Source organism: Puma concolor, chromosome C1, assembly GCF_028749965.1.
Source record: "Puma concolor isolate L17-30 chromosome C1, mPumCon1.1.hap2, whole genome shotgun sequence".
NCBI classification, from domain to species: domain Eukaryota; kingdom Metazoa; phylum Chordata; class Mammalia; order Carnivora; family Felidae; genus Puma; species Puma concolor.
Window position 1 is genome coordinate 19,782,379 of NC_141674.1, and position 26,276 is coordinate 19,808,654.

At 55.8% G+C, this 26,276-nt stretch overlaps 2 protein-coding genes across 2 annotated transcripts in view; both read right to left on the reverse strand.

The window, feature by feature from the left end:
* The window catches only part of CRYBG2 (crystallin beta-gamma domain containing 2), a 29,768-nt gene extending 13,543 nt beyond the window's left edge, over positions 1 to 16,225 (reverse strand). The window contains exons 1-7 of the mRNA XM_025912583.2: positions 15,727 to 16,225; positions 13,567 to 13,636; positions 11,281 to 12,005; positions 2,809 to 5,431; positions 2,327 to 2,374; positions 2,129 to 2,241; positions 1,834 to 1,963 (exon numbers count right to left, since the gene is read on the reverse strand). Coding sequence (XP_025768368.2) covers positions 1,834 to 1,963; positions 2,129 to 2,241; positions 2,327 to 2,374; positions 2,809 to 5,431; positions 11,281 to 12,005; positions 13,567 to 13,636; positions 15,727 to 15,842 — 3,825 coding nt within the window. The 5' untranslated portion in view covers positions 15,843 to 16,225. The remainder of the gene's footprint in view (positions 1 to 1,833; positions 1,964 to 2,128; positions 2,242 to 2,326; positions 2,375 to 2,808; positions 5,432 to 11,280; positions 12,006 to 13,566; positions 13,637 to 15,726) is intronic.
* A 1,918-nt stretch (positions 16,226 to 18,143) lies between these two features.
* Positions 18,144 to 25,328, reverse strand: ZNF683 (zinc finger protein 683). Its single transcript, XM_086716122.1, has 6 exons — positions 25,239 to 25,328; positions 24,389 to 24,513; positions 23,518 to 23,722; positions 21,138 to 21,841; positions 19,685 to 19,813; positions 18,144 to 18,647 (listed from the first exon to the last, which is right to left on the reverse strand). The coding sequence occupies exons 2-6, from the start codon at positions 24,500 to 24,502 to the stop codon at positions 18,276 to 18,278; spliced, it is 1,524 nt and encodes a 507-aa protein (XP_086572248.1). The 5' UTR covers positions 24,503 to 24,513; positions 25,239 to 25,328; the 3' UTR covers positions 18,144 to 18,275.
* Between the last annotated feature and the right edge of the window lie 948 nt (positions 25,329 to 26,276).

Here is a 26,276-nt window from a genome sequence, read left to right on the forward strand (position 1 = left end):
CCAAAGTTCCCAGCAAGAGCCTGCCAATTGCCATGCCCCGGATAGCCTGATTTCCAGCCCGGTTGAGAGACGAACTGGATGGACAGCCACTTCCTGAGGCCTAACTTTGACTCTTCCTCTGTATACAATTCCCGCCCTTGTCCAGACTGGCTTTTACCCACATCTTATCCTAGGCAGCAGCGGATCCTATCTGCATTCTGGGTGTTTCTTCCCCACTAGGATCGTTTTCATTCCCTCACTCCTCATCAAACGCTTAGGAAGCATCTACTGAGGGCAGGGGACGATGCTAAGGGCGTGCCCTACCCCATCCCACTTGGCCCTCCCAACGGGAGTTATGACTCCATTCACAGGCTAGGAAAGTGAGGCTCAGTGAAGTTGAGCGGGCTGCCCGAGGGCACAAAGCCTGTGCGTAGCAGGGCAAAGAACAGAGCAATGTAGTTTTTGTTCTCTGTTGCAACCAGCACCTCCCACGTGCCTGGAACACACTAGGCACCCAATCAATGCTGAACGAATGACATGAAACTAGGTCCACCTGACTTCAAAGCCCTTGTTTTTTTTTCTCCCGTACCTCGTTACCTCCTACATGAAGATGAATTTATTGTGAGAAGCTCACAATAAATTGTCCACAAACACTTGGGTGTTTCTGGAGAGGCTTTCAAAACTATTCCCCCTTCGCAGAGCTGGGCCACTGCCCTAGTTAAGACTCGTCAGCTCTCGTCCTCTCTTACCAGGAGGATTGCAACAGCTCTGTCTTAGGGTTATTTGTACTTTCATTAAAAAAAAAAAAAAAAATTCTGATCAGCCTTGCTTTCAGAGCTATTGCTTTCTCTTCTGTGTCTCCCTGGTGGTCAAGATGGTGTTACCCAGCTTAATTTTGGTAGTTTGTAAATTTGGGTTATGAAAACGGTATTTTTTCCCCCACTTTACGGATATGAAACTAGAATATTGACTATGCCTTTTCATTTTTTTTTTAAATTTTTTTAACGTTTATTTATTTTTGAGACAGAGCATGAACGGGGGAGGGTCAGAGAGAGGGAGACACAGAATCTGAAACAGGCTCCAGGCTCTGAGCTGTCAGCACAGAGCCCGACGCGGGGCTTGAACTCACGGACCGTGAGATCACGACCTGAGCCGAAGTCGGCCGCTTAACCGACTGAGCCACCCAGGCGCCCCTTGACTATGCCTTTTCAAACCACACACCTCTCCCTCAAAATTCAGAGGGGCCCCTCACCTGGAAATCACAGCCCTGCCTCATGTTCCCGGCTCAGGGATTTCTCCTCCCGGCAGCCAGAGGGATGTTTGTAAATCCCTAATCTGCTTATATGGCTTTCCTGCTTCAAACCCAACCCTCATACGCTCATGTGCATGAGTCCTGCAGGGCAGAGGGCAGAGGGCAGGTCTCCTCCTCCAACTCACTGCCTGGCACAGTGCCTGGCACACAGCAAACTACTAAGCAGCATCAGTGAGCAAATGAATGAACAGACGTCTGTGGCACCCTAAGTCTGCATGTGGGCCTGAAATCCTGGGCCCTGGGTGGTGGGCCAGCACCCACAGACCCTTCCCCCCATTTCTGTTGCTCTAACCGAACCTTCTCCAACGCCAGCTCAGACTTCCCCAGGCTGCTTTCCGAAGCTGGGGCTTGGCCTCTGCCTGCCCCTCCCCAAGCCAGGCTGCGCACCCCAAAACCTCTTTCTTCCCCAGGTGGCTTGGAGGTCAAGAAGCTAGAGGCGACTACCTATAGACAACTCCAGGCACCTGCGGCTGTCCCCTTCCTCAGGAGCTGGGGCCTGGGGAAGGCAGGGCAACATCTGACCCCCGATCCCAGCCACTCACCCGGACAACCCGCCTCAGGGAGCCAATGCCTTGCTTGCTCCCTGCTGGCGACAGGGCTCCTAGTTCCAAATCTCCTTCCGGCAGGACCAGCTTCCGGCCCCGGAACTCTGGTTCTTCGTATAGCACCCAACTGTGGGCACAGAGACCCAGGGTCAGTGATGGGGAGAGGACGTACCCACAAGGCAGGGTGGTTGAAAGGGGTTTCTGCCAGGTTGGCCTGGGCACATCTCACTGCCCTGGCATCCCCCAGGTCCACAAGCAGCCCCCCAGCCCCGCCCTGGCAGTCTGCACTCACCAGCCTCGAACCACCCTCACGGAGGCCATGCTGGCCCAGCTGGAGGTGTCGGCAACGTCTTGCCAGACCTCCTTGCTGCTGCCTTGGCAGCCAGGCTCTGAGAAGAGGATCATCTGGAGAAGACACAGAGGAAATCCTCAGGCCCTGTCCCTAGGTCCTTGCTTCCGGCTGCCCCCCCACCCCACATGCCCACCCTACCTTTCCAGGCCTGGTGTTCCACTTGCCCTGGGTCTTCAATGCTGGGCTCTGGCATGGAGGTGATAAAAAGTCTTACGGAGTTGCCTCCTTACCGCCTCCCCACAACCTGCCATTCCGAGGATCCCACATATTCCCTGTTGGCCTCCACTCCCAAGGAGCTGGCCTGCAGAGGATGTCACCAACCTCCAGGGACCTTGTCACCCCATCCCAGGGGTGGGTGCCTCTTGCTCCCCTTCCCCAGCTTCCAAGAGATCAGGGCCACTAAGCCCTTTGGACTTCACAGTGCAAACCTTCTGCTGTGTGAATAGGGCAACTGAGGCCCAGAAAGATGTGGCTTGTGTAAGGTCACACTGAACTAGACATCAGACCCAATCCTCTGGCTTCTCAAGACTCTGTTCCCAGCACCATGGTCCTCATACCATCCAGACCCTGCCCCAGGCAAGGCCAGGCACCCTCCCTTGCTCACCCAAGGCCTCACTCACCCACTCCTCCAGGGGCCGGGCACATGCAGGTTTCTCTGGCAGTAGCCTTTCACTGCAGAGCAGAGGCAGCTGTCCTGGCACCTTCCTGAGCCCTGGTGCCACGTGGGGTGGCAGAGCAGACAGTTTTGTGCCCAGTGGTTCCAAGGTGGGGGCCTCCTGGGTGCCAGGCACCCGACCTCCAAAGAGAAGGCTGCCTCCAAGACGGGAAATGGGCCTGCTCCCCACCTGCCACTCGGGCCCCAGCTCTGGGTGGGGGCCCTTGGCATCTGCTACGTGCTTCTTCATCATCTCCAGAGGAGAACTAGAGGCCTGGGGGGACCTGGCAGGGCGAGAGGCCCAGGAGGAGCTGGGCCTGGAGCTCTCCTGCCTACGCTGGAGCTTCTCATCATCACTTAAGTAAGGATTCTCTGGTTCTTCCTCCTCTTCTTCCTCCTCCTCCTCTTTCTCTTCTCGTGTGGGCACCTCTTGGGGGCCGGGTCCCAGCACGCATGGTCCAGGCTGGTCCTCCTCGATGGCGGGCAACGTGGCGTACATGGCCAGGTAGGAGGAGCGGGGGGCTCGTGGCAGCCGGTGAGTACGGAGGATCTCCGGGGGCTCCATGCTCCGCAGAGTATCCAGAAAAATCTCCAGGTCAGCAGCCAGGGCCACCTCCTCCTCCTTGGCTGTCTCTGGGAGCATCTTGCCCTCAATGGAGTCAGGGACAAGCTGCGACTCTAGACTGGCCTCTGCCCCCATCACTACTGGGGCAGGAAGGCCTCCCGGGCTGGGGGACAACTTGCCTACGGAGGAGGGGGCAGGGAGAACAGCAGTGTCCTGGACAATCACTTTCTGGGTGGAAAACGGAGCAGCAGAAGCACCAGGACCCTGGATAGCCTCCTTTTGGGTTGGAGATGAGATGGGGCTCACTGCAGAGCCGCCAACAACCTCACCCTGCTGGGGGGATAGGAGAGTGGAAGCAGTCAGGCCTCGAACAGCCTCATCCTTGATGAGAGGAGCAAGGCCGCCTTCTATACTCTGGACAGCCTCTTTTTGGGAGCTAGGGCTGCCTTCTGGGGCCTGGACAACCTTGGCTGGCTTGGGGGATGAGGTGACAGGAGCACGGCAACCCTGCACAACCTCTTTCTGGGCGGGGGGTGGGTCAGCCAGAACACCAGGGCCCTGTGCTCTCTCTTTCTGGGTAAAGGAGAAAATAGTGACATCTTCAGAGTCCTGAACAAACTTATTCCTTGGGGGGGACGAAGCAGAAAGCCCTCCTGAGCTGGGGACAGCCTTCCTCCTTGTAGAAGATGGAGCAAGAGGCTGTCCAGGGACTGTAACAACAACTTCGGTCTTCACCGCGGGCGGGATGGTGACAGCAGAGGGATCTGTGAGTCCTTCCCTCTTTACAGAGGGCAGCGCCTGGGGTCCCCTGGGCTTGCCACTGAGCTGGGTCCTAGGGTGAGTAGGCACCACAGGCTGCTCTGGAGGATGGACTGGGCCCAGGGAGGGGGGATGGGCCTGGTGTCTGGGAGAGGAAGGTAATGGTGCATGGTCCTGAGAAGTCTGGAGAGGGAGCTGGGTGGAGCGGGGGGCTCCCTGCACCCTTGGGACCTCAGAGGCTCTGGCCTCTAGGGCTCTGCTCTGGTCTTGGTCTGGGTGAGCTGCAGGGACGTCCAGGTTCTGAGGTGGGTGTACATCCTCTGGGATGCGTGCAGGGGCCAGAGCAGATCTGTCCTTTGGCTCTGCCATCCCCGTGTCAGGCAGCTGCCCCAAGGCTGCCCCCACCGTGCTGCCCAGACCCGGGCTCCTTGGCACAACAGCCGTGGGCCTAGGAAGCCGGCTGGCAGATAGGCTACGCTCGCCAGGCACAAGGCTACTAATCAGCTCCCGGGCTTGACTGCGGCTAGGTGAGCCCTCAGCTTGGGGGCTCACCACCACTGCCCGTGCGACGCGAGCAACATTGCGGCCCCGTGGCAGGGCCTCGCCCGAGAGCACTGGCCCCACAGTCACAGAGCTGTTCACCCGTCGCTCCACATGCCCTCCCACCACCACGGTGGTCTGCACAGTGCGTGTCACTCGCCGTTCCTCGAGGCTCCGGGGGCTCCCGCTGATGAGACTTACACCCGGGTGGGGGCTTGGCTCGCGGGGCCCAGGCAGGGGCACCAAAATCTCAGTCCTGGCCACGGCTCCCCGGCTTGCTGGCTCAGTCCTGGGCTCCTGGGGACTGCCATCGCCCTGGCCTATGGCCTCCTTCAGCCTTCCCACTGGCCTTTTCTCCTTGGGGGCTAGTATGTACTTCTTGGAAAAGATAGGCCCATGGCTCTGGAAGCTCCTGGAGTCAGCCTCATCCCGGGGTCCCTGGCAATTTATCGTTGTTTCTTCCCGTGCTGCAAAACCATTGACTTCCTCTCGGCCGTGGCTGTACTCAAGCGTCTCCTCCGAGGGGGCTTCTATCCGGGCCCCCGACACCAGGGACACCTTGTGAAATCGGTGTCTCATCTCTTCCTGGGCAGGGGGCCGCCGCCACATCAGCGTGGCACTCACCACTGGAGCCTCAGCCTGAGTTGGGGGCCCACCTGCCTCCTCCATGTTGGGCCCCAGCAACCTGTCCTGAGGCGTCCTTGGCTCACTGTAGTCCAGCTGCCTGCAGATGGTGCCAGGAAGAAGAGAGACAGAGTCAGGGGGTGGTGAGAGTGATTCTCGGCAGGACAGAGGCACCACCCCTGCCAAGCCCGAGCTCAGTAACCCCAGGCAAGTCATTTGACTCTTTGGGTCTTTGTTTCTTCATCTGTAAAATGGGCGTGATACTCCCAGCTCTCCCACTATCTCCCCACTTTCAGATGGTCCCCAATGCCAGGGGTTCTTCAAGGGCTGAACTTGAGGCCTGAGCCTAAAGGAGAGAGAAGGGAGACAGCAAAAAAGCATATGGGGCAGACTCACTGGTCTATGGAAGGGGCTGCGACTCTGCCCAAGGAGCCCTGGGTCTAGTCCTCCAAGGAGCCAAAAACTAGAAAACCAGGCAACTGTTCTGACCCTGTTCCTGACCATTATAAGGGAAGGGAAGGAAAGGTGGGCTGTAACCTCAGGCAAAGCTGAGCTTCCCCTGACCCTATTGCTTACTAGCTGGATGATCTTGGGCCGGCCGCTTCTCCCCTTCGAGCTTCAGGATCCCCAGCCACAAAACTGGAACGGTAAGGACATGTTTCATAGTTATTGTCCGGCTCCAGTAAGAGAAAAAGAATGAAAAGTTGCTTAAAAATGAAACCACTGGGGCACCTGGGTGGCTCAGTCAGCTAAGCGTCTGACTTCAGCTCAGGTCACGATCTCGTGGCTCGTGCGTTCGAGCCCTGCATCGGGCTCTGCACTGACAGCGCGGAGCCTGCTTTGAATCCTCTGTCTTCCTCTCTCTCTGCCCCTCCCCAGCTCTCTCTTTCTCTCTCAAAAATAAGTAAACATTAAAAAATAAAAAGGAAACCACTGGCGCATAGATTTCCCACAGTCGCCTCGGAGAACCGTGACCAAATGTTAGCAGGCGTGCACACGCGTGTACCGGCAAGAGCATGTTGGTGATAGCTGTCCGAGCCTAAGTGTGCACATCTGAGTGCATCTGTGGGCCTGAACGAAGCCCAGCAGGACACAGCACTTTGGATTTGAATGTATTTTCCCTCAATTTTCTCCTCTGGGATTATTTGTGCAGATGAAGAAACTGAGGGTCAGAGAAGAGGAGCGGCGGGCCCAGGGTGAAGGAGATGCTGAGTCGCCAGGCTGCGGTTAGAAATCACGCCTGAGGGGCGCCTGGGTGGCTCAGTCGGTTGAGCGGCCGACTTCGGCTCAGGGCATGATTTTGCAGTCCGTGAGTTCTAGCCCCGCGTCGGGCTCTGTGCTGACAGCTCAGAGCCTGGAGCCTGTTTCGGATTCTGTGTCTCCCTCTCTCTGACCCTCCCCCGTTCATGCTCTGTCTCTCTCTGTCTCAAAAATAAATAAACGTTAAAAAAAAATCTTTTTTTTAAAAGAAATCACATCTGAGTCCGTGTCCAGACAGCTTCCTCCTGTCCCCTAGGCCAAGGCTCTGAGCATATCCCGCTATTCCTGTGAGCCTCTTCAGTAGACACATCTCAAATTCCGATCTTGAGAGCCGGGGCCTGGGTCTTACTTTGTTTTCTGACACTCCCTCGATCTCTCTGGGTCTCCATTACCTCCTTTACTGGATAGGGGGTCATAATACCAACTGCCTAAGACGAAGACCTCTGTTCTCTAGAAACTCTCAGGTGAATCTCTGTGGTTTAATAGGAATAGTAATAATAGGGGCACCTGGGTGGCTCAGGTGGTTAAGCATCCGACTTCGGCTCAGGTCATGATCTCACGATTCGTGGGTTCGAGCCCCGTGTTGGGGCTCTGTGGTGACAGCTCAGAGCCTGGAGCCTGCTTCGGATTCTGTCTCCCTCTCTCTCTGCTATCTCCTCCCATCTCCTCTCCTGCTCTGTCTCTCTCTCTCTCAAAAATAAATAAACATTAAAAAGAATGGTAATAGTAATAATAACAGCCATGTGTTGAGGGCTTACTCTGGGCCAGGCTTGCTAGCTGCTTTATGTTCATTGTCCTACTGAATCTTCAAAAGAATCTCATGCATTTGATGCCTCAAAGAATAACTTATAAACAAACATTCCCATTTTGCAGAAGAGGACAAAAAAAAAAGGCTCAGGGAGGTTAAGAAACTCGCCCAGACTCTGCGCTGTCAGCGCAGAACCTGCTTGAGATTCTCCCTCTCTCTCTGCCCCTCCCCTGCTTGCACTCTCTCTGTCTTTCTCAAAAAGAAAAAAAGAAAAGAAACTTGCCCAGAATCACACAGCGGCAGAGGCAAGACTGAACCCCAACTCTATATGCTTAACCACCAAACCAAACTCCTTAATGTAATTATCTGGTGAACGGAGACCCTGGTTTGGAGGTTTACTTTTTTTTTGTTTTATTAAATTTTTTAAACATTTATTCATTTTTGAGAGACAGACAGAGAGATAGCATGAATGGGAAAGGGGCAGAGAGAGAGGGAAACACAGAATCCGAAGCAGGCTCCAGGCCCTGAGCTGTCAGCACAGAGCCCGTGGGCTCGAATTCACAGACCGCGAGATCATGACCTGAGCTGAAGAAGTTCGACACTCAACGCTCAACCGACTGAGCCACCCAGGCGCCCCTGGAGATTTACTTTTAAAGGGAACCACAGTAGTCCTTGAGGGACCACCCGGCTCCCACCCCAACTTCCAAGCTGCACTGACCTAGACAGTCTTATTGTCAGATCTCAAGGACCCAAGAGGTCAGGCCTTTCATCCTTAGCCTCAGGGCCAGCCTGTCTTTAAGGCCACTCCTCCTATCCATGAGGCAGCCCCTGGGGGCCATTATAAGAGAAGCTAAGGCCAGAAATGCACCTATGCCCCCAACTTCCCTCCCCCATTTCTATCTTCTTCCCTCCTGAGAGCCTGGTGGAACCCAGAACTTTGATCCTGCTCTGTGGCCCTCACAGTGACTCAGGTTTTATGAGGAGCAGAGATGAAAGGGGTTGAGGCCCAGGGAAGCCTGCTTGACTCCAGAACCATGGAAGCTATGAGTGCCCTGGAACAGCCTTGTGAATGGGAAAGGTAGGGGGCTGACATGAATCCCCAATCCTTTCCTCAGACCAGAATTCCTGAGAGCAGGACATAACCAGACGCCTGAGGCCCTAGATCACAGCCCTTGGCTGAGGCCCTGGCCTCCTCCTGTCCTCACTAAGGGGTCCCTTTTCTTCCATCAGAACCCTGTCTGCTTGCTGGGACTCCTGACAAGGAGCTCACCTTTTCGCTGAGCCCCCCACTGAGTCTCCTCTTAATTTCTGAAAAAATAGTAAGTACGATTTCAGTGAGATTCCCTACCCCCGAGGGCATTGATAGTAAGTGGCAGAGCCTGGGTTTTAAGTCATTGATCGATCGATTGATTGATTGATTGATTCATTCATTCATCCAATGCTAACAGTTTTAGGTGATGTGCTAGGCCCTGCTTTGTTGTACCCAGAAGTGGTATCCTAGGAGTCCAGGGATCAAAGAATTCGATTTAAAAACAGGAACCACATTTGGAAGGCCCCATTGGTTTTGGCAAAGCAACTGAAGAAGAGCTTCAAAGGAAGCCACTGGTCATCAGATCAAATACTGTAAATGACCTGCCAGCAAGTAGGATTCCACGCCTTTCTCAAGCCAGCCCAGCCCGTGAGCAACACCCCTGCCAGTCACTCATTCCATAAACATGTGCTCATCGCCTTCTGCCTGCACATTTCTAGGATACAGAGGTCACCATCTGACAGTTGACCTGTCCCATCCCTGGACAGTCATGACTGCTAAGGTGTTCTTCAAACTCTGCTGGAAATCTGCCTGCCCATAGCTTCCCCCTTTCATCCTTGCTCTGAAGACACCCCCCGATGACCCAGGATGCCCTTTCTAGGCTAGCAGAAGTCCTCATTCCCACAGCCATCTCTTTTTCAGGGGCCCAGACCAACATGGACCTGTTGGCAGGGTGACTGTGACCTCCAAGCGAGGTGTGTGGGGCAGGAAAAGGGAGAGGCTGAGGAGGGGGTGGGGGGAGTGTGGGAAAGAGCCTCGTCTAACCCAACAAGTCCTGGATTCTCCCCGCTTACCTGTGAGTCACCCCCAAACTAGGCCAAACCAGTCCACAGGCCCACAGGCCCACAAACACACGCTGCGTCACACAGGCACACACTGACACACAGTCACTAGCACGGACCCACCGAGTCACCCAGGCACAAAGACAGACCGGGACGCTTACACGGACCCACACGGTCAGACACAGAGTCAGAGTTACAGACACTCAGAGACACAGTGGACATGCAGGTCACACACGCACGGAAACGCACAGACACAATGACACACGTGCCTGTTCACAAGACACACAGGCCACTCACAGCCGTCCCCCTCCTCCTCCTCGTGAAATTTGCCTGCACTTGAACACGGACACACACATGGACGCACACGTATCTTACACATTCCCACTTACAGCCCCAACTGTGTCGCGCCTCCCCCCGTCCCAATATCTGCCAATCCTGGCCCAGATATGCTTCCCCAGGAAGGGGACCTAGAAGGAGGCTATCCCTGGAGGTCTGCTTCCTGCTTCTGCACCTGAGCCTTAGCCTCTGGTTAGAGTCTGTCATTAGCTACCGAGTCCCCAAATAGCCAGGGAGTGGCAGATAGAGCCCAGGTCCCCTCAGCTGAACCTACTGCTTCTTCCTTCTCCTCTCCGAGGTCTGCCTCTGCTGCCTACCTTTCCTCTCTCTGCAGCCCTTCTCTGCCAGCTGGGGCACCGGAGCAGGTCTCTGAGCAAGCCCGGGTCCACCTCTCCCTCTTCCTTGCCACAGGACGAGGGACCCCAACTCCTGCCCAGGGGTCTGGGCATTCCTGCTGCTGCCAAATCCACCTCCGCGAGGTCCCTGTAAACCCTCTACGGCAACCGCATTCGACCCTCTGCTGTCTGCACAGGACCAGCGAAGCCTCCGGGAGAGGCAGGATAAAGCAGTGGTTAGAGCACAGGCATCCAGGTTCAAATATCTGACCCCTTTGCTTTCTAGTTGACTTTGGGCAAGTGATGTAACCTCTCTGAGCCTTAGTGTCCCTATTGTAATGGGGGCGGTGAGCAACTTTAGTCCTACTTCATGGGGCTATGTGAGGACTGAAACGAATTATGCTTAGAAAACAAGCCACAAATAATAGCCACCACCATCATCACTAGGAACTTTTCAGAGCCCGGTTTGAGGCCTGGCGGCCCTAGAGATGTTACCCCCTCCTCAGTGAGTTTGAGGGGACCCACCCTTCTAGCTCTGGGCCTACCAGGCAGATTTAGGAGAGTCATTTCAATACAAATAAAAACGAAGGCTTGGGAGCCTTGTGTTGTTCCTATGGTAGCCACCCCAGAGCCAGGTAGGGTAATTATGCTGCGACCGAGGCGTTAGTAACAAGCATCCCTACTATTTGGACAGACCAACTCCTGGAGTTCAAAGCATGTCCTGTGTCCACCTCCTCCTTCCTCACCTCCAGCTACCAAATCTACTCAACAACTCAAGACCCAGAGAGGTTAAGCAGCTTGCCCCCGGACACCCAGCGCTTAGGCTGGGTGCCCATTCGCAGGCTGGGTCTGAGGTCTCCTGAACAGCACCAGGGAGTGAGTGGTGGGTGTTGCTGAGAAGGTGACCCTCCCCCATCTCTTCTATGACAGGCTATCTCCCTCCTCAGGTGGACAGAGGAGGAGAGCGGCAGTCGTTTCTGGAGGCAGCCTGTGGGTGAGGGGAGGGAGAGGAGGGCAGAGCTGGGGTCGGGAGGAGATGGTACAGTCAGCTCATGCTCAGGGAGCTGAATGAATGAGCCTTGAATTGGAAAAGCCCAGAGACCAGAGACCCGAGAGCGGGACAGCCAGGCCGGTTTCCCCTCCTGTTGTCGCCCCATGTGGGGACTGACCTCTACTCACCGTCTGTGTGGGGATCTAGGTGTCCAGTGGGCCCGGAGCTCCTGCTGCTGGGCTGTGATCTCCCGATGCAGTGGGGCTCTCGGCCGGGGTTCCTGGGGCAGGTCTGTCAGGCACCCCGTGATGGGGCGGGGCCCCTGGGGAGGCTCCCGCCAGCCCCTGGATTCCTCAGGGCCGCAGGGGTGGAGAGCTGGTTGGGCCGGTTTAGGCTCCTCGTGCTCCTCCCCAGGTGCCTGCCCATGGCCCTGTAGGGTGATAGTGATGTGGTAGCGGGTCCTCCTGGCAGAGGGACTCCAGGGCAGGGTCTGGGCTGGATCTGGCAGCGCCGGCCCTGCTGGCACAGGCTCGCCCTTTGCCCCCTGGGCCGTGGGGAAGGATGCTGGGCGGGGCAACAGGTCTTCCAGGCGGCCGTGTGGCTCAGGCCTCAGAGGAACGTCTGGAGCAGTGTAGGGGGGTTGCAGGCAAGCGCAGCCTGAGGTTCCTTGTTCCAAACACCCAGGAGCAGCAGCGGGCACGAGGGCCAAGTCTCTAGCAGTCTCTGCTGCCAGCGCCAGGCTCTCCGGTCCCACGGAGGCACAGTTGGCCAGGTCAGAAGCACTGCCCACAGCTGGCCTCCATAGGCGCCCCAGGGGTTGACTGGGTCCCCCTGAGCTGTGTCGTCTCTTCCAAAGCCAGGAACCACGGCTCCCTGCCCGAAGGTCCCATTCTGAGCAGCTCTGGGATTGGGCCTGGGGGAAAGCAGAGACAGGGGTCTGGCAACAGCACTTTCTCCTGTCCCCCCAAGTGCCTCTGAACACCCTTGACTGCCCTCCTTGGCACAGGAGAAGCTGAGCAGAGGTGCCGTAAGGCCCGTGAGAACTAGACAAAAGGGCAGAGCTCTGGGAAGGCCCACGGCATTTAACTCACCCCCTCCCATTCTACATATGAGGAAAGTGAGGCCCAGAGAGGACACTGACTTGACTAAAGTCACTCAGTGAGGGCCTAACTCTCAGGCCGACTGCTGCCTTCCCAGGCATCCACAGGCCTCTGGCCCCGTGGCACCAGCTGCTCTGGGGATTAGGGGCTGCATGGGCATGCGTGCTACAAGTGCCTGTGGCCTCTGCCTGCTTCGGGCTTCCAGACAGCTCGCAGCCCCCTCCCCAGTACCCTCACAGCCTGAGATTTCCAAACACACTGGGCGCAGAGGTGCACCTGAGCCGTGGGGGAGCCAGGGAAGGGGGTTCCCCCGAAAGTGGGGCAAACCTAACCTCCATCTGCTGTCTTCCTCTGGGGCCCAGCTGGGCCGTGGGAATGAGAAGACAGGGCCAGGGATCCCAGATCCATATGGACACTGCTCCCCAAACCACCAATTTTCAGGGACAGGCTTGTGTCCTTGGCAACAGAGGAGCCACGTCTGGGGTCAAAATTCCTCCTAGCAGCGGCCCTTGATCCCAAATACGTCAATTTACTCATCTATGAAATAGATTCAGTCTCTCTTTCCTCAGGGGCTAAACACCTCAAGAGGGTACAGTGGTTAATGTAGGGGCCTGCAGCGAGGCAACCCGGGCTCAGATCCCAGCTCTGGTACTTCCTGGCACACTCTCAGTGTCCCCGTGTGTAAAATGGGTGTGATAATAACAGTACCTGCTTCCTGGGAGTGCTGTGAAGACTGTAGGAGATAAGCCGTGCAGGGTAACCGGCACATAATGAGTACTCAATTAAATGCTAGTTATTACTAATGGCATTCAGGACCACAGACACATGGCTGCTTGAGCCACTTCCAGAGAAGGCTATTTGCTTCTCTAAAGGGAGGACACCCCGTCACTGTTCAAGCCATGGCTCGGGTCCCCACTGAAGACGGGGATACTGTGGCCAGAGGGTTAAACCACTGGCCCAGCTTTACCCCCTGGGGAGCCATGCCAGGAAGGCGGGGGCCAAAGATGAGACAAGGTCAAGCTAGAGGAGGGAGGGTGGAGAAGGGGGTCCTGGGAATAGGCACTGGCCCTCAGCACCTCCCCAGAGGGTCTGAGCATTACGAAGCTTATGCTTCCAGAACAGCTAGTGCCTCATGCTGGATGTTTTACATGTTTACTTTCTTTCTCACAACACCTCTGAGCTGCATTATTGTCCCCATTTTGCAGATAGGGAAACTGAAGTTCAGAGGTGGGGGAGGGGGGACATCTACTCAGGGTCACACAGTGAATCAGTGGCAGAGGGAGGATGAGAGAACTCGGGGTTCTCAGGGCCTGCCCAGCTCCTCCCCAAGCTTCTGGCCCTCCTCCTCTCCCACCCCTTCGGATTCTTTCTTACCTTGAGGCTGACATTGTTGGTGCTGCCCAGACCCTGGGCCAGGTCAGGGCAGCTCTGGCCACCCCAGGGCCTAGGAAGGAAGCAAAGGGAAGGGAGTGAAGTAGCTTCCTCCTCTCCCACCCCTAGACTGGAACTTGGGGTCCTTCCCCACTTCTCTCAGGGCACACAGGCAGGCTGAGCTCCTGAAACCTTGCGAGTGGGGCAAGGTCTATGCAGCAGCCTCCTCTCTGCTTCCTCCCCCAGCTGTGTACTCCCAAAGAGAGAGAAAGAGACAAGGATAAGCTTGAGGCAAAAATGAGGACTAGGTCTGTAGCAGGGTCAGAATATAGAAGCAGGACAGCACCTCAATAATTCAAAAGCTTGCCATTTGTGGAGGCCCTCCCCATGCCATGCCGGGCTTAGCCTTAGGTATGGTGCTCATATGATCTTCTTTGAGCCTCACAATAATCCTAGAAGGTGGATATTATGCCCATAGTTTTTCAGTAAGGAAACTGAAGTCCAGAAAGGTGAAGTGACTTGCCTGGAGTCACACAGCTAGTGACCCTTGGAGTTAAGACACTAGGACCGTCCCACTCCAAAAGCTGGTTAGACATCACAGCACTAATGGGGGCAAGACGGGGAAGTGCCTTGACTGCCTCCTCCATGCACCTTGCGCCCAACTCCAGGCAATCAGCAGGGATCAGAGGCCTGTGCCTTAGTGCTGGAGTCCTATTCCCATGTCTGGTGAGAACCAACTCCAAGTGCATGCATGGGATGTATCATCACTCTGGCCCACGAGCATGTGCAGTCCCTCCCCTGTCCTCCCAACCCCTGACTCACCTGCATGCCAACCCTGCCTCCTCTCAAGTGGGGAAAGGGAGGGGCAGTGCCACCTGGGCCTATAGGGCAGGTTCCTGCCATACAGGGTAATGGGAGAGGGTGTGTCTTCCAAGTGGGGGCGGGCAGGGCAGTGTCAGGGTGTGGGTACTCCCCCCCCCCCCCCCCACCGGGGCATCCAGGCTTCCAGGCTTTCAGGGTGGCTAGGCCCTCCCCTCCCCTCTCTTTTTGGTGTGGAAGAACAGTACAACCCCTCCTCTCACTCTGCCCCCATCACGCTCCCACCCCTCCCAGAGGGGCCAAAGACAGCTCTGTCATGATAAGATCAGAACAAATTGCTGGATAACTCCGTAGATACACAATACCCCCGTGCCTGAGAGCACATTCCTAGCTCTTTTCAGATTCCACTGTGAGCTGCTGGGATCCTCTTCACTGTCCTCCCTCCCAGCCATTCAGCTTTGCCGTCCAGAGCCTTTTCCCTTTCACTTAGACATTAGCCACCAGTGAATGGGCTCAGAGAGGAAGCAATTTGTTCAAGGTGACAAGCCCAGTGGCACCTAGGGTTAGGATGAGGCTCTGGCCCCCTGGCTCTGCAGTCCTGAAATCTCTCTAGCACATCCAGGGCTTTCAGGATGTAGGCTCTGGAGTCAGGCCACTTAAGCCTGTAACCAGGCTCGGCCACTTCCCAGCTGTGTGACTGGGCAGGTGACTTCACCTCTCTGAACCTCCATTTCTATATCTGAATCACATGAAATACCTGCCTCGTAAGAGCTGCTGTGAGGATTAAACGAGATAATCCAGGTAGGGCATGAAAGGCAAATAAAGTTTATTGTTATTACAGTCTGGGACGACAGGGGAAATCCTTTCTGTGGCACATAAGGGAAATGCAGTGCAGTTGGAGGCAATTCAGGTACCTGTCCTGCTCATGACAAAGGGAACGAAGACCAGAGGTAAACTGGACTGTGATGTGAGAATCAAAGTCCACAGGGGCAGGGGGAGCTACCGCATTTGCCTTTAAACTGTGTCAGGAGAGGAAATCACTGTCTGCAGGCCGCCTGTCGCGTTTACGGAATTGCAAAAGTTGTTTTAAAGTTTTAAAAGAGCACAGATACTTTTATAAAGATCGTTTTCACATTCACGTATCCAAAATCTTAGTACACTGACACGTATATTTTTATGCTCCGAGACACTCATACATGCTTATTTGAACATCCACTACGCGCTCACTCACACACACGCGCGCGCACACACACACACACACACACACACACACACACACACACACGCACACACACATCCCTAGGGCCAAGGGGAGCCCCTGCGGCCCTCCTCCATCCCCCTCACCTATCCCGAGCTCTGGCCTCCTCCGGGGTCCTCTTCCCCCTGCGCTTCCTCCCGAGCCCTAGCCCTGCCAAGCGGCGGGCCAGGCGTGCCCCCAGGCCCCCGTGCCGCTCGGCCATGGCAAAGGCAAAGCCCCGGGCTTCGGGACACCAGACCGCTCCGGAGCCACGGGGGCCACCCGGATCCGCTTATTTGCAGGGAAACGCCTTCCCCGGCCCGCCCCCCGGAGCAAACAGCGGCCCCGCCCGCACTCGGGACGGGCGGGGGACTGACCCAGATGCTACCCTTGGCGCAGGGCACGGGGTGCGCGGCGCAGGGCACCGGGTGCGCTCCGCAGGGGCCGCCCCCAACCCGGGCCGCTCCGCCAGAGCCTCGCCCACCCCCGCCCAGGCCATGCTCTCAGTCAGGTCCGCGCTACTTCTTTAGGCATGGGGAGGCGCCAGGGGTACACCGGGTGCTGGCAGCCCCCATGCTGGCCTTGCACGAGGTGGGCGGGGAAAGAGGAACCTAGGTCCTGCGGGGGTCAAGAGGCAGGGAGGAATGAGAGGTCTCTCCCCTCCCCCGAGAAGGAGGGGCTAGAACGCAGGGGCGGGATCAAGACCGGTGTGGGCTTGGTCTTGCGGAGTGGGTGGGGCCTAGCCCGAGGGGTTGGCATCTGGCGCAGAGCCAAAGAGGTGACGAGGTGGGCTTAAACTCGGACCTTGATTACTGCGGGGAAGGCCAAAGCCCACCCCGCCATTGCCCTGACAAGAGGGGCTCCCCATAAGAGTTTTCTCTTGCGCTCCTGGGGAGCCTACAACACAGGGTGAATCTTGCCCGGTCCCTGGTGGGGAAGCCGCTCTCAAACCCACAGGGGTGCGAATGGAGGCCCCCTGCTGGAAGTTGGCCAGTTATTACTGGGGTTTTTTTAGTTTATTTAATTTATTTTCTTGATTTATATCCAAGTTAGTTAGCATATAGATCAACAATGATTTCAGGAGTAGATTCCTTAATGCCCCTCACCCATTTAGCCCATCCCCCCTCCCACAACCCCTCCAGTAGCCCTCTGTTTGTTCTCCATATTTAAGAGTCTCTTAAGTTTTGTCCCCCTCCCTGTTTCTATATTATTTTTGCTTCCCTTCCCTTATGCTCATCTGTTTTGTATCTTAAAGTCCTCATATGAGGGAAGTCATATGATATTTGTCTTTCTCTGACTAATTTCGCTTAGCCTGATACCCTCCAGTTCCATCCACGTAGTTGCAAATGGTAAGATTTCATTCTTTCTCATCGCTGAGTAATACTACATTGTATATAGAAACCACATCTTCTTCATCCATTCATCAGCCAATGGACATCTGGGCTCTTTCCACACTTTGGCTATTGTCGATAGTGCTGCTATAAACATTGGGGTGCACGTGCCCCTTCAAAACAGCACACCTGTATCCCTTGGTAAATACCTCGTAGTGCAATTGCTGGGTCCTAAGGAAGTTCTATTTTTAATTTTTTGAGGAACCTCCATATTGTTTTCCAGAGTGGCTGCACCAGTTTGCATTCCCATATTACTGTTTAATAATAGCTATTGGTATTTTCTTATACTTTATTTATTTTGAGAGAGAGAGAGAGAGAGCGCCCTCACATGAGTGTGTGTGTGTGTGTGGGGGGCACAGGGGGAGAGGGGGAGAGAATCCCAAGCAGGCTCTGTACTGGATCTCACAAATCGTGAGATCATGACCTGAGTCCAAATCAAGAGTCGGTGGATTCTTAGCCACTGAGTCACCCAGGCACCCCAATAATAGCTACTGTTTATTGTGATTAATAATCTTGCTTCTCAGGCAGTGCCCTTTCCCCACCTGTTGCTAACTCCCAAGTGGGGGGCAGAAGACCTTGCACATCTGAGGGCATCCTCTGGGACTGCAGAGAGAAAGGTCATCAGGAGGGTCCTAGCTCCTCAGGCTCTCTTTGCCAGTTCTTCCCTCCTTATACTCCTTGTAGAGCCTCTACCTCTTCCCTGAGCTCGCACCTCCTTAGCCCTTTGCCCTCTTTGGTGGCTGGTCCTGGCACACAGGGGGATATCTTGCTTCCGGGTCATGAGTAGACATCGACATCCTTGTGTTCTTGTCCCTCCACCCCACAGGGGACTCAGCTCCTAGCAGGTGCAGAGGGAGGAGCTCACCCCGCCCCCTGACAGTGGCAGGGAATACCAGCTAAGGAGGCACAGTGGCTTCTTACGAACTGTGAGACAAGAAGGTGGTGGGAAGCAGCAGACATGCATCTGGGCAGGTGCTGGAACATCTGTTCAGGAAAAAGAGCAATGTGCCCGGTGCGTGGCAGCAGTCTGCACCGTGCAGAGTCCTGGAAGGCCGAACTACCCACTGGCAAGCTGAGATTGGAGGGCCTCGTCCCAGACCGGGAGCAGGAGATGGCTGCCTGCCCCACCCCAGGGGAGAGCATCACAGAATCTCCGTGGCTGTGTCCCCTGACCTGGTGGATTGCGAAGTCTGACCAATACACAGTGGCTTCCCCCGCCACTGTTGAAGCTCAGGAGGCCTCGACTTGCCGTAGAGAAAAATCCTTTAATCGCTCTGCCCTGCCCCCTCCCCAGGACAGTCCTGGCACCAGGGCTCAGGCTGGCTGCCCTTACTTGCCCCAGATGCCGAGGACCTCTTGACCTTTTCCGAATCCCAGCCCAGCTGCCTCTCTGATGACACCCCCACAAGACCTAGGGCTTCCTGGTGCCATCGGGCAAAGCAGGCAAGAGACGCCAGGGGCAGGTGGGTGTGAGCTAGGCCGCAGGGCCGGCGGGCATGCAGCCGCTGGTGCAGCTTCAGGTGAACATGCCGGGTGAAGCGACTTGAGCAGACACTGCATCCGAAGGGCCGGGCCCCTGAGTGCATCCGCAGGTGGGTCTTGAGGTTGCTGGAGCTGCTGAAGCGCTTGTGGCACATCTAGTGGGAAGGGGCGCTGGTGTCAGCTCTGCTCACCTGGCTGGCTCAGGAGCTCTGCTCCCCTCCCCACCTTGGACACCCCCCACCACCCTGTAATGCAGGCCCGGAAGATTTCCCCTGATGATTTCTCCCTGGGACCCACAGCGTCTGGCCCATTGGATGGAGCCAGGCAGACCTGGGTTAGTATCCTGGTTCTTACTCCCTGTGTGACCTTGCATAGGTGACTTCTGTCTGAGCCTTGGTTTCCTTATTGGAAACACGTTACTATAAACACCTAACCTCACAGGGATGATGGACTGAACGAGATAATCACATAGGACCCTCGTGCGTGGGTCTACAGCTTTAGCGGGCGTAATTAACATTTACTGGGAGCTGCGGCATGCCAGGAGTTGCTCTCACATCGTCTTCCCCAGGACCCTGGAGAAGCATGACTAAGTACCAGTATAGCTCCTATATTTCAGCGAGAGAGCAAGGCTCAGAGGAGGGGAGCCACTAGCCAAAGATCACACAACAAGCTGGAGGTAGAGCTGGAATTTGAACCCAAGTAGCCCAGACTTAGAACCTCTATATTTCTTTCACGACTGCCTCTGTAAAACGGGGGAAGCATTCCTGCTGTTCTGACTTCCCAAGGGCTGTGGTGAGTTTCAGAGAGAGGGAGCTAACACCAAGCTGGTGTTACCCGTAGTGCGTACTTTCACACACTGGGCCTTTTACTCTGCAGCAGCCCTGGGAAGCAGGTAATAGGTATTCACTCCCCAGCACCCCCAACTTTGTTATTCTCCTCCCATAGGCCTTCATCTCTATTCCTCACGCCAGGCCCAGGGAGTGAGCTCCCGTATCACATTCTGCCCCTTCCAGGCTGACTCGGGTCATTTTCACCTCCCTCCACCTCCCTCCCCACCTCCACCCTTGCCTCCAGTCCTGTCTCCACCTGCTCGGGAGGATTGGGGAATAGAGGCTACAGGTGCCATCCCTCCGGGGCCCTGGAACTACTCGCCAGCCCCCAGGAGTACAGGGGAGGGGAAGTAGGGTCTCACCAGGCACTCGTGGGGCCGCTCCCCGGTATGCACCAACTGGTGCTTCTGCAGGTGGGCGAGCTGAGTGAAGCGCTTCTGGCACAGGGCACACTGGAATGGGCGCTCCCCGCTGTGCACACGCAGATGGACCTGAGCCAGGTGTGGGACAAATGTTGCCAACTGCCCAGACCCCTCCGGCAGGGTCTGGGATCCTGTCCCAATCTCTCCCCACATCCCCACGGGACCCCTATTTAGCCCTGAGGCTTCTCAATCCCCTTGCTTCTCTATCACTGCCCCCAGGGCCCCTCTTGCCTTTCCCCAGGATACCCTCACTCTTTCTGCTGCCCTGCAGGAGGGGACATGACAGTGGTCAGAAGGCTAGGTAAGGCGGTGCGACTCAAAGTGTGGTCCACAGACCAGCAGCGTCAGCACCATCTGGGAGCATGTTAAAGATGCACGTTCTCATTAACTAACAAACAAACAAACAAACAAACAAACAAACAAATAAATAATGAGGTGCCCAGGTGGCTCATTTGGTTAAGCCTCTGACTCTTGATCTTGGCTCAGGTCATGATCTCCCGGGTCGTGAGATCGAGTCCCGTGTCAGGCTCTGTGCTGACAGTGCGGATCCTGCTTGGGATTCTCTCTCTGGCTCTCTCTCTGCCCCTTCCCCACTCGTGCTCTCTCTCCCTTGTGTTCTCTCTCTCACAAAATAAATTTTTTTTAAAAATGCAGATTTTCAGGCCTTGCCCCAGGCCAGCTGACTCAAGATCCCTGGGGTTGGAACCTAGGAGTCTGCATGTTTCCTACCTCTCTGGGTGGTTTGAGGCTCATTAAAATTTAAGCACCCATGCCCTGGGGACCCAGAAGCGTCCCTCCTCAACAACCATAATATTTCCTCAACTTCAGTGCCCCCAACATGTGCGTAGATCCCCATCTCTGCTGACACACAGAGGTGTGCCCATGGGGTCCCCTCTGGGCGATGTGGATGATGGTCCCAACGGCACTGTGCTGCTTCATGGGGTCCCACGTGAAAAAAGCTGGTTGTCAGGTGGGTGGCCTGGGCTCACTAAAATTTATGCCCCCACCAGACCTTCAAACAAATAAACAAGAAGAGGCTTAACTGGGGATCCAGAAAGGGCTTTGCACTAGATGTTGAGAGGCTAATATCAAGGCCTAACTTCACCATTAAATCGAAGTAACTTTGGGCAAAACTTTCCCTCAGTTTCCCCATGTTTGAGTGCAGTGGACGCTCTCACAGACTATCTCTTAGAGTGGAGAGGACTTTTGGCGGCCATTTTGTCGTCTCCTCTCCACAAACATGACACCGAGAGGCCAAAGGAAGCATTCCAGGTCACAGCCTAGAGGCTGCCCAGGAGTTGCTCTGGCTTTAAGGCCCTTGATTCTGGAAGCAGGATAGCACGGGGTCATTGAAGGATGCCGAGGGGAGCAGCGGAGCCCAAGACGCAGATACCTTGAGGTTGGAGAGCTGCCCGAAGTTCTTGCCGCACACATTGCACTCGTACAGGATTTTGCCATTCTCTTTCTTCAGTGGGTAAGGCAGCGCTGCGGTGCCTGTCCGGGAGCCCAGTGGGGTCCGCCTCGCTGGAGCCGCCCTGCCAGCACTCTTTTGCCCTGAGGAGTAGGTCCTGGCAGTTCCAGGGCCTGGATTCCAGGCCTGGAAAGGCTGGATCTGGCCAGAGGCTTGGGAGGCCCCTGGGTAAGGATACAGGGTCTCCCTCTGGGCCGTGGGGGGCCCAGGCTCATTGACACTCATCAGCAAGCTGGGCATAGCCATGATGGGGTGGGAGGGATCTGGGGGCTGCATGAAGAGGCAGGGGCATCGGACAGAAGGTAGGGCCCCATAGGTAAGCAGGTAAGGAGGAGGCAGGAGAAGTGGATATGCAGGACAGAAGGGGTGAAGGCAGAATGGGAGCTCTTTGGAGATGGGAGTGGGCAGCAGGCAGGACAGACAGGAGCAGAAAGCTAAGGGAATGGGGCTCCTTCTGTTCTGCCAGGGGGGTGGGCAAGAGCTGCTGTGGGGACAGAAGGATGGGCAGCGGGCCCCCTCTCCAGCTCTTTCCCATTGGCTTCCCCTCTGGTCCCTGCTCGCAGAGTGCTTGGCCGTGAGTTTCTCGCCATCAGTGGAGTCTGCATGCAGCCCTGGGGGCTGGAGCGCTGAGCGGGGGAGAAAAGGAAGACAGTGGTCAGGGCCCCACTGCCTGGGGGAAAGCTCTGCTCCCCATCTAACCTGCCCTGCTCAGGCTGGGAAATCGCCATAGCCTTGCAAGCCTGTTGGATGACTTGGGCAGGCATTTCCCCTCCCTGGGCCTTCCTGGTCTGCACTTGGACTTGCCAACAAAAGGACCTAGTATGTCTGTGGTGCTCAACCATTTTAGGGAGAGAAGATGATCAGGAAGCCTACTAGAGGGGCGCTTGTGTGGCTCAGTCGGTTAAGCGTCTGACTTTGGCTGGGGTCATGATCTCAGTTCATGCGTTTGAGCTCCGTGTCGGGCTCTGTGCTGACAGCTCAGAGCCTGGAGCCTGCTTGGGATTCTGTGTCTCCTCTCTCTCTGTCCCCCCCCCCCCCAACCTTCTGTCTCTGTCTCTCAAAAATGAATAAACATTAAAAACAAAAAAGAACCTTATTAGACATCCAAGTGGAGAAGCCAAGTAGGTAGTTGGATGAATTGGTTTGGAATTTGGTTGGTTGTTTGTTTATCTGTTTGGTTTGGAGTTTATAAAAGAGAGGTCCAAGCTGAAGACATAAATCTGGGTGCCAGGGACCCCGAGGAGACCGCATAAGGACGACCCTTGATCTGCTGTGTCCAAAACGGTAGCCACTTGACTCATGTGATGACGTTTCAACTACTTAAAATGAGTACAATAAGAATTCGGTTCTTCATTCACACGAGCCACGTTCAAAAGGCTCAGTAGGTACGGTCGTAAACAGCACAAGTACGGATCACTTCCTTTCTTGCAGGAAAGAAGTAGCTGTCAAACAGCACTACTACCCTCCGTAAAGTGAACAGGAGAGGCGGGAAAGAAGAGAAGAGGTGAGACTAAAGGGTGGGGGAGGGGACAGAAGAAGGCTTTGGACTGAGTTATGGAGCATGGGGATATTTAGGAGGTAGGCAGAGAAGAGCGAGGAAGGGAGACTGAGGCACAACAGCCAGGGAGGTGGGAGACAAGGTGGGAGACATATAAGGTGAAATACCGAAAAGAAAAAAGGTCACAAAGTAGATGTCTGCTTGGATCCTCATTTATTCGCTCAGCCAACTTCGCTGACCTGTCGTTTCACTCTGTGCTGGGGAAATAAGGGACCGGGCAGCACAGTCTGCCCTCCAGGAGGTTACAGTTGTGTGATGAAATGGGGCGTTACAGTGCAGCAAATCTAGAACATAGGTATAGTGACATCCTACTCCCATGGAAGAAGAAACTGGCCTCGGTGATGTGCCCAAGGTCACAGAGCCGGGAAGGGCAGAACCAGGACTCTATCCTCAGCTCTCTGGCTCCCGGTCAGTGCTCCTATCTCATAATGAAGACCCCTTTAGCTCAAACATTCTAGGCACAGGGCGCCATCCTCAGTCCCAGGACTCGGACTACCCCTACTCCAGGTCCCATGCTCATGCCTGAGAAAGCCACTGCCCATCCACCTCCTCTGGCTCAGGTGTCGCCCTGAAAGCCCCGCCCCGCCCCAGGCCAGGACTCCAGGCCAGAATATGGAAGTAAAGCGTGCCTGAGGCTCCGTCCTCACCAGTGACACTGGGTCCCCTCCCTTTCCTGTCCTGAAATCTAAGAGTCCTCTCCCACCCGCTGCCTCCTTCACGGTGCAGCCCTCTGCCCTGGCTTACTTGTGCTCAAGGTGTCGCTTCTGAGACCTTGTGGGGCCATGCCCAGCGATGCCGGCTGCAGGGCACACAGGTATAGGTCCAGGCCCTGGGGACAGGTCAGCAAGGCAGACTTAGCTGGTGCCAGCGGCAAGGGGCACAGCCAGCTGGCACAAGATGAGCCATGGGCATCCACAGTGTCAGGAAGTGGCCTGCGAGCTGAGGAGACCTGGCAGACAGGGGGCAAGGGACTTGGGGGTGGGAGACAGGGACACCTGTGTTCCCAGGATGGTCCCGGCTCCAGTTTGGTTTCCAAAAGAGGAGAAGCTAAGACCCACCCTGTATCATGTCTGTCACTCAAACGGCTTCCCCATCCCTCATTTGAAGATTTCCCCAAAGACTTTTGTACCCACCCCAGTACTGCCCTCCTCCTATCCTCTACAACCCCTCACCTAGCTCTGGTCTCTCTCCCTTCCTTCCTTCCTGACCCCTTTGGCCCCACTGTGTCTCAGACCATCTACTTGTTTTGAATGGAGCCTAGATGAACTTGGAGAAAACCCTCATCAAAGACTATAAACCCCACAAGATGGCCCTGAGCTTCCCTCCCGCTAAGGCCCAGGTCGTGGTCATACAGCCAAGCCTCCTGCAGGCGCTATGCTATCCCTTCTCACGCCCCACAGGAAAGGTCTGGCCCCTGGGGCATGGGAGAGGGTCTCTGGCACCCCCGGGGCACATCTCCATGATGTACCAGGCGGGGTAGGAGTGCTCAGGACCAGGGGCCAGTGGGAATCTGGTCCCTTCAGATTTCCTCCTCCCCCCCCCCCCACTTCATCCTAATGTCCTCTCCCTTTGTAAGCAGGCTGCCCTCAAAGATTGGGCTGGGATCCCTCCTTACCTGGTTGCCTTGGCAGAGCTGGAAGTCCAGGCCGGAGGACAGGGAGCTCCCTGTACTCCCCAGAGGTTGAGTCTTGTGGCAACAACCCAATTCTGGAGCAGACTCCCCCTTCATGCCCCTACTACCTGATGGGAAGACAGGTCAGTCACAGGTGAGCAGTGAAGGACCTCCACACAGGAGCCTGGCTTCTAGAGCTGGCCGTTCCACTACACCACCGTGTGACTTTGAGTCACTGCCCCTCCTGGCCTCAGTTTCCCTATCTGCAAAACACGAGGGTTGGACAGGCTGATGTCTAAGGACTCAGTACTGACATTTAGAAGCCAATGATGCCTTCTTGGTAGGTGCAGGAAGAAGATCGAATGGAGACAATCAGAGGTGAGGAGCTGAGCTGGCCTTATGCTCATCCCTGGGGAAGAGGACGGAGAGGAAGATCCTCATGGGAGGTACTTCTGAGTGAACTCAGAGATCATCGACACAGCTTTTCTGGGCAGCAGAGGAAGCCCTAGGGTCCTGCTGCCCAGACTACCCAGGCTCAGCTCCCTCACCAGGGACAGTCTGAGAAAGCAGGCCAAGAGTCCCCTGGGTCCCCTGACTGGCCTGACATGAAGATTCTCTGCTCAGCTGTCCGCTTCTCTGCCTTCTTTTCACTGAAGGCCACACAGCACAGGGACCACCTCAGCTCAGCAAGTGTCCCAAGGCTCATTCCCCCTCTCCTCAGTGGCCACACTTCCCTCCTCCTCCAGTGCTCCTCGGACGCGGACCCTCACTTGAGTGTCTCAGCCTGCCAAAGCACAGTCTCCTTTTTCCCTTCCCCCACTCCTCCCGACCCTGCCCAGCAGAGGCTTTTCACCTGCCTGCGTGAGCCTCTTCACCTGGTTCTGCAGAAGTTCCCTCTGAGGGATGCAGGGAGGTGGGCAGGCGGGCAGCTGCTGCCTGTGGTTGAGGCCCCGGTGAGTGTGACAGGAAGGTGCTTCATTTGAAGTTGCCACAAGTAGGAAGAAGGGGGCAGGCGGGGGGGGGGGGGGGGTAGGTTGTGAGACCTGATGAGAGGGACCCACCCACCAGCTTTTACCTACCTGTGGCAACTCTACGGGACAATGTGCTGATTTGGGACCACTACAAACTGGGGTTCTGGAATATCAGTGTGTGGAGCTGGGGCGAGTGGGGTGGGGCTATGTGAGGCCAAGAGGGACACAGCAAGGCTCAACGGCTGAAGCTGGGGTCCTTCTGGAGACAGGGGCCTGGCCAAGATGGAACCGGGCAGTGATGATGACAGGGAGGACAGTGATGGTGGTGCAGGGACAGGGACAGTTATAGACATAGACCAGAGCAGGCAACACGGAAGGATATGGAGTGGAGCAGAGAAGAGAAGGAATCTGATCTCACGGAGCAGAGGCCCCGGAGGCAGCAAATACACCCTCCTCTTTCTCGTCCCATCTCTGATCTGCCTATCCTGAGAAATCCTTTCTCTCATCCCGATACTGAGCTGAGGCCCCAACAGGGGTAAGAGGTGATTCAGTGGCCTAGCAAAATGCATATAAGGAATGGCTAGATATCAAAAGAGAAGCTCCATTGGTTAGGAAGCAGTTTTTTAGGCCAAGCAGTTTCATTATTTCTGAGAGCAAGAAAAGGCACACATTTCTAGAGACTCAAATTCTGCCCAGTTGGTGGGTCCGTATCACACAATGTCTGGCCCCGTGTGACACAGGCCCAACCACTCATCAGACTCCACCCAGCCATTCCATCGAGGTGGCCTGGAGCACACAGGGACATCTTGGACACTCCACCACGAGCAGGGGCATATGACCGGTGTTTCTCTGCCAGCCCAGCCCCTGGCTGGTGACCACCTCCACCATGGCCTCCATCACTTCCCATCAGAATTATTTGC

Coding starts and splice junctions, on each gene's coding strand:
- ZNF683 (XM_086716122.1), bottom strand. CDS start 24,502: ATGAAGGGGGAGTCTGCTCCAGAATTGGGTTGTTGCCACAAGACTCAA. Junction 21,842..23,517: donor AAGCGACACCTTGAGCACAA/GTAAGCCAGGGC, acceptor TCCCCCGCTCAG/CGCTCCAGCCCCCAGGGCTG. Junction 19,814..21,137: donor GGCAGCTCTCCAACCTCAAG/GTATCTGCGTCT, acceptor CACCTGGCTCAG/GTCCATCTGCGTGTGCACAG.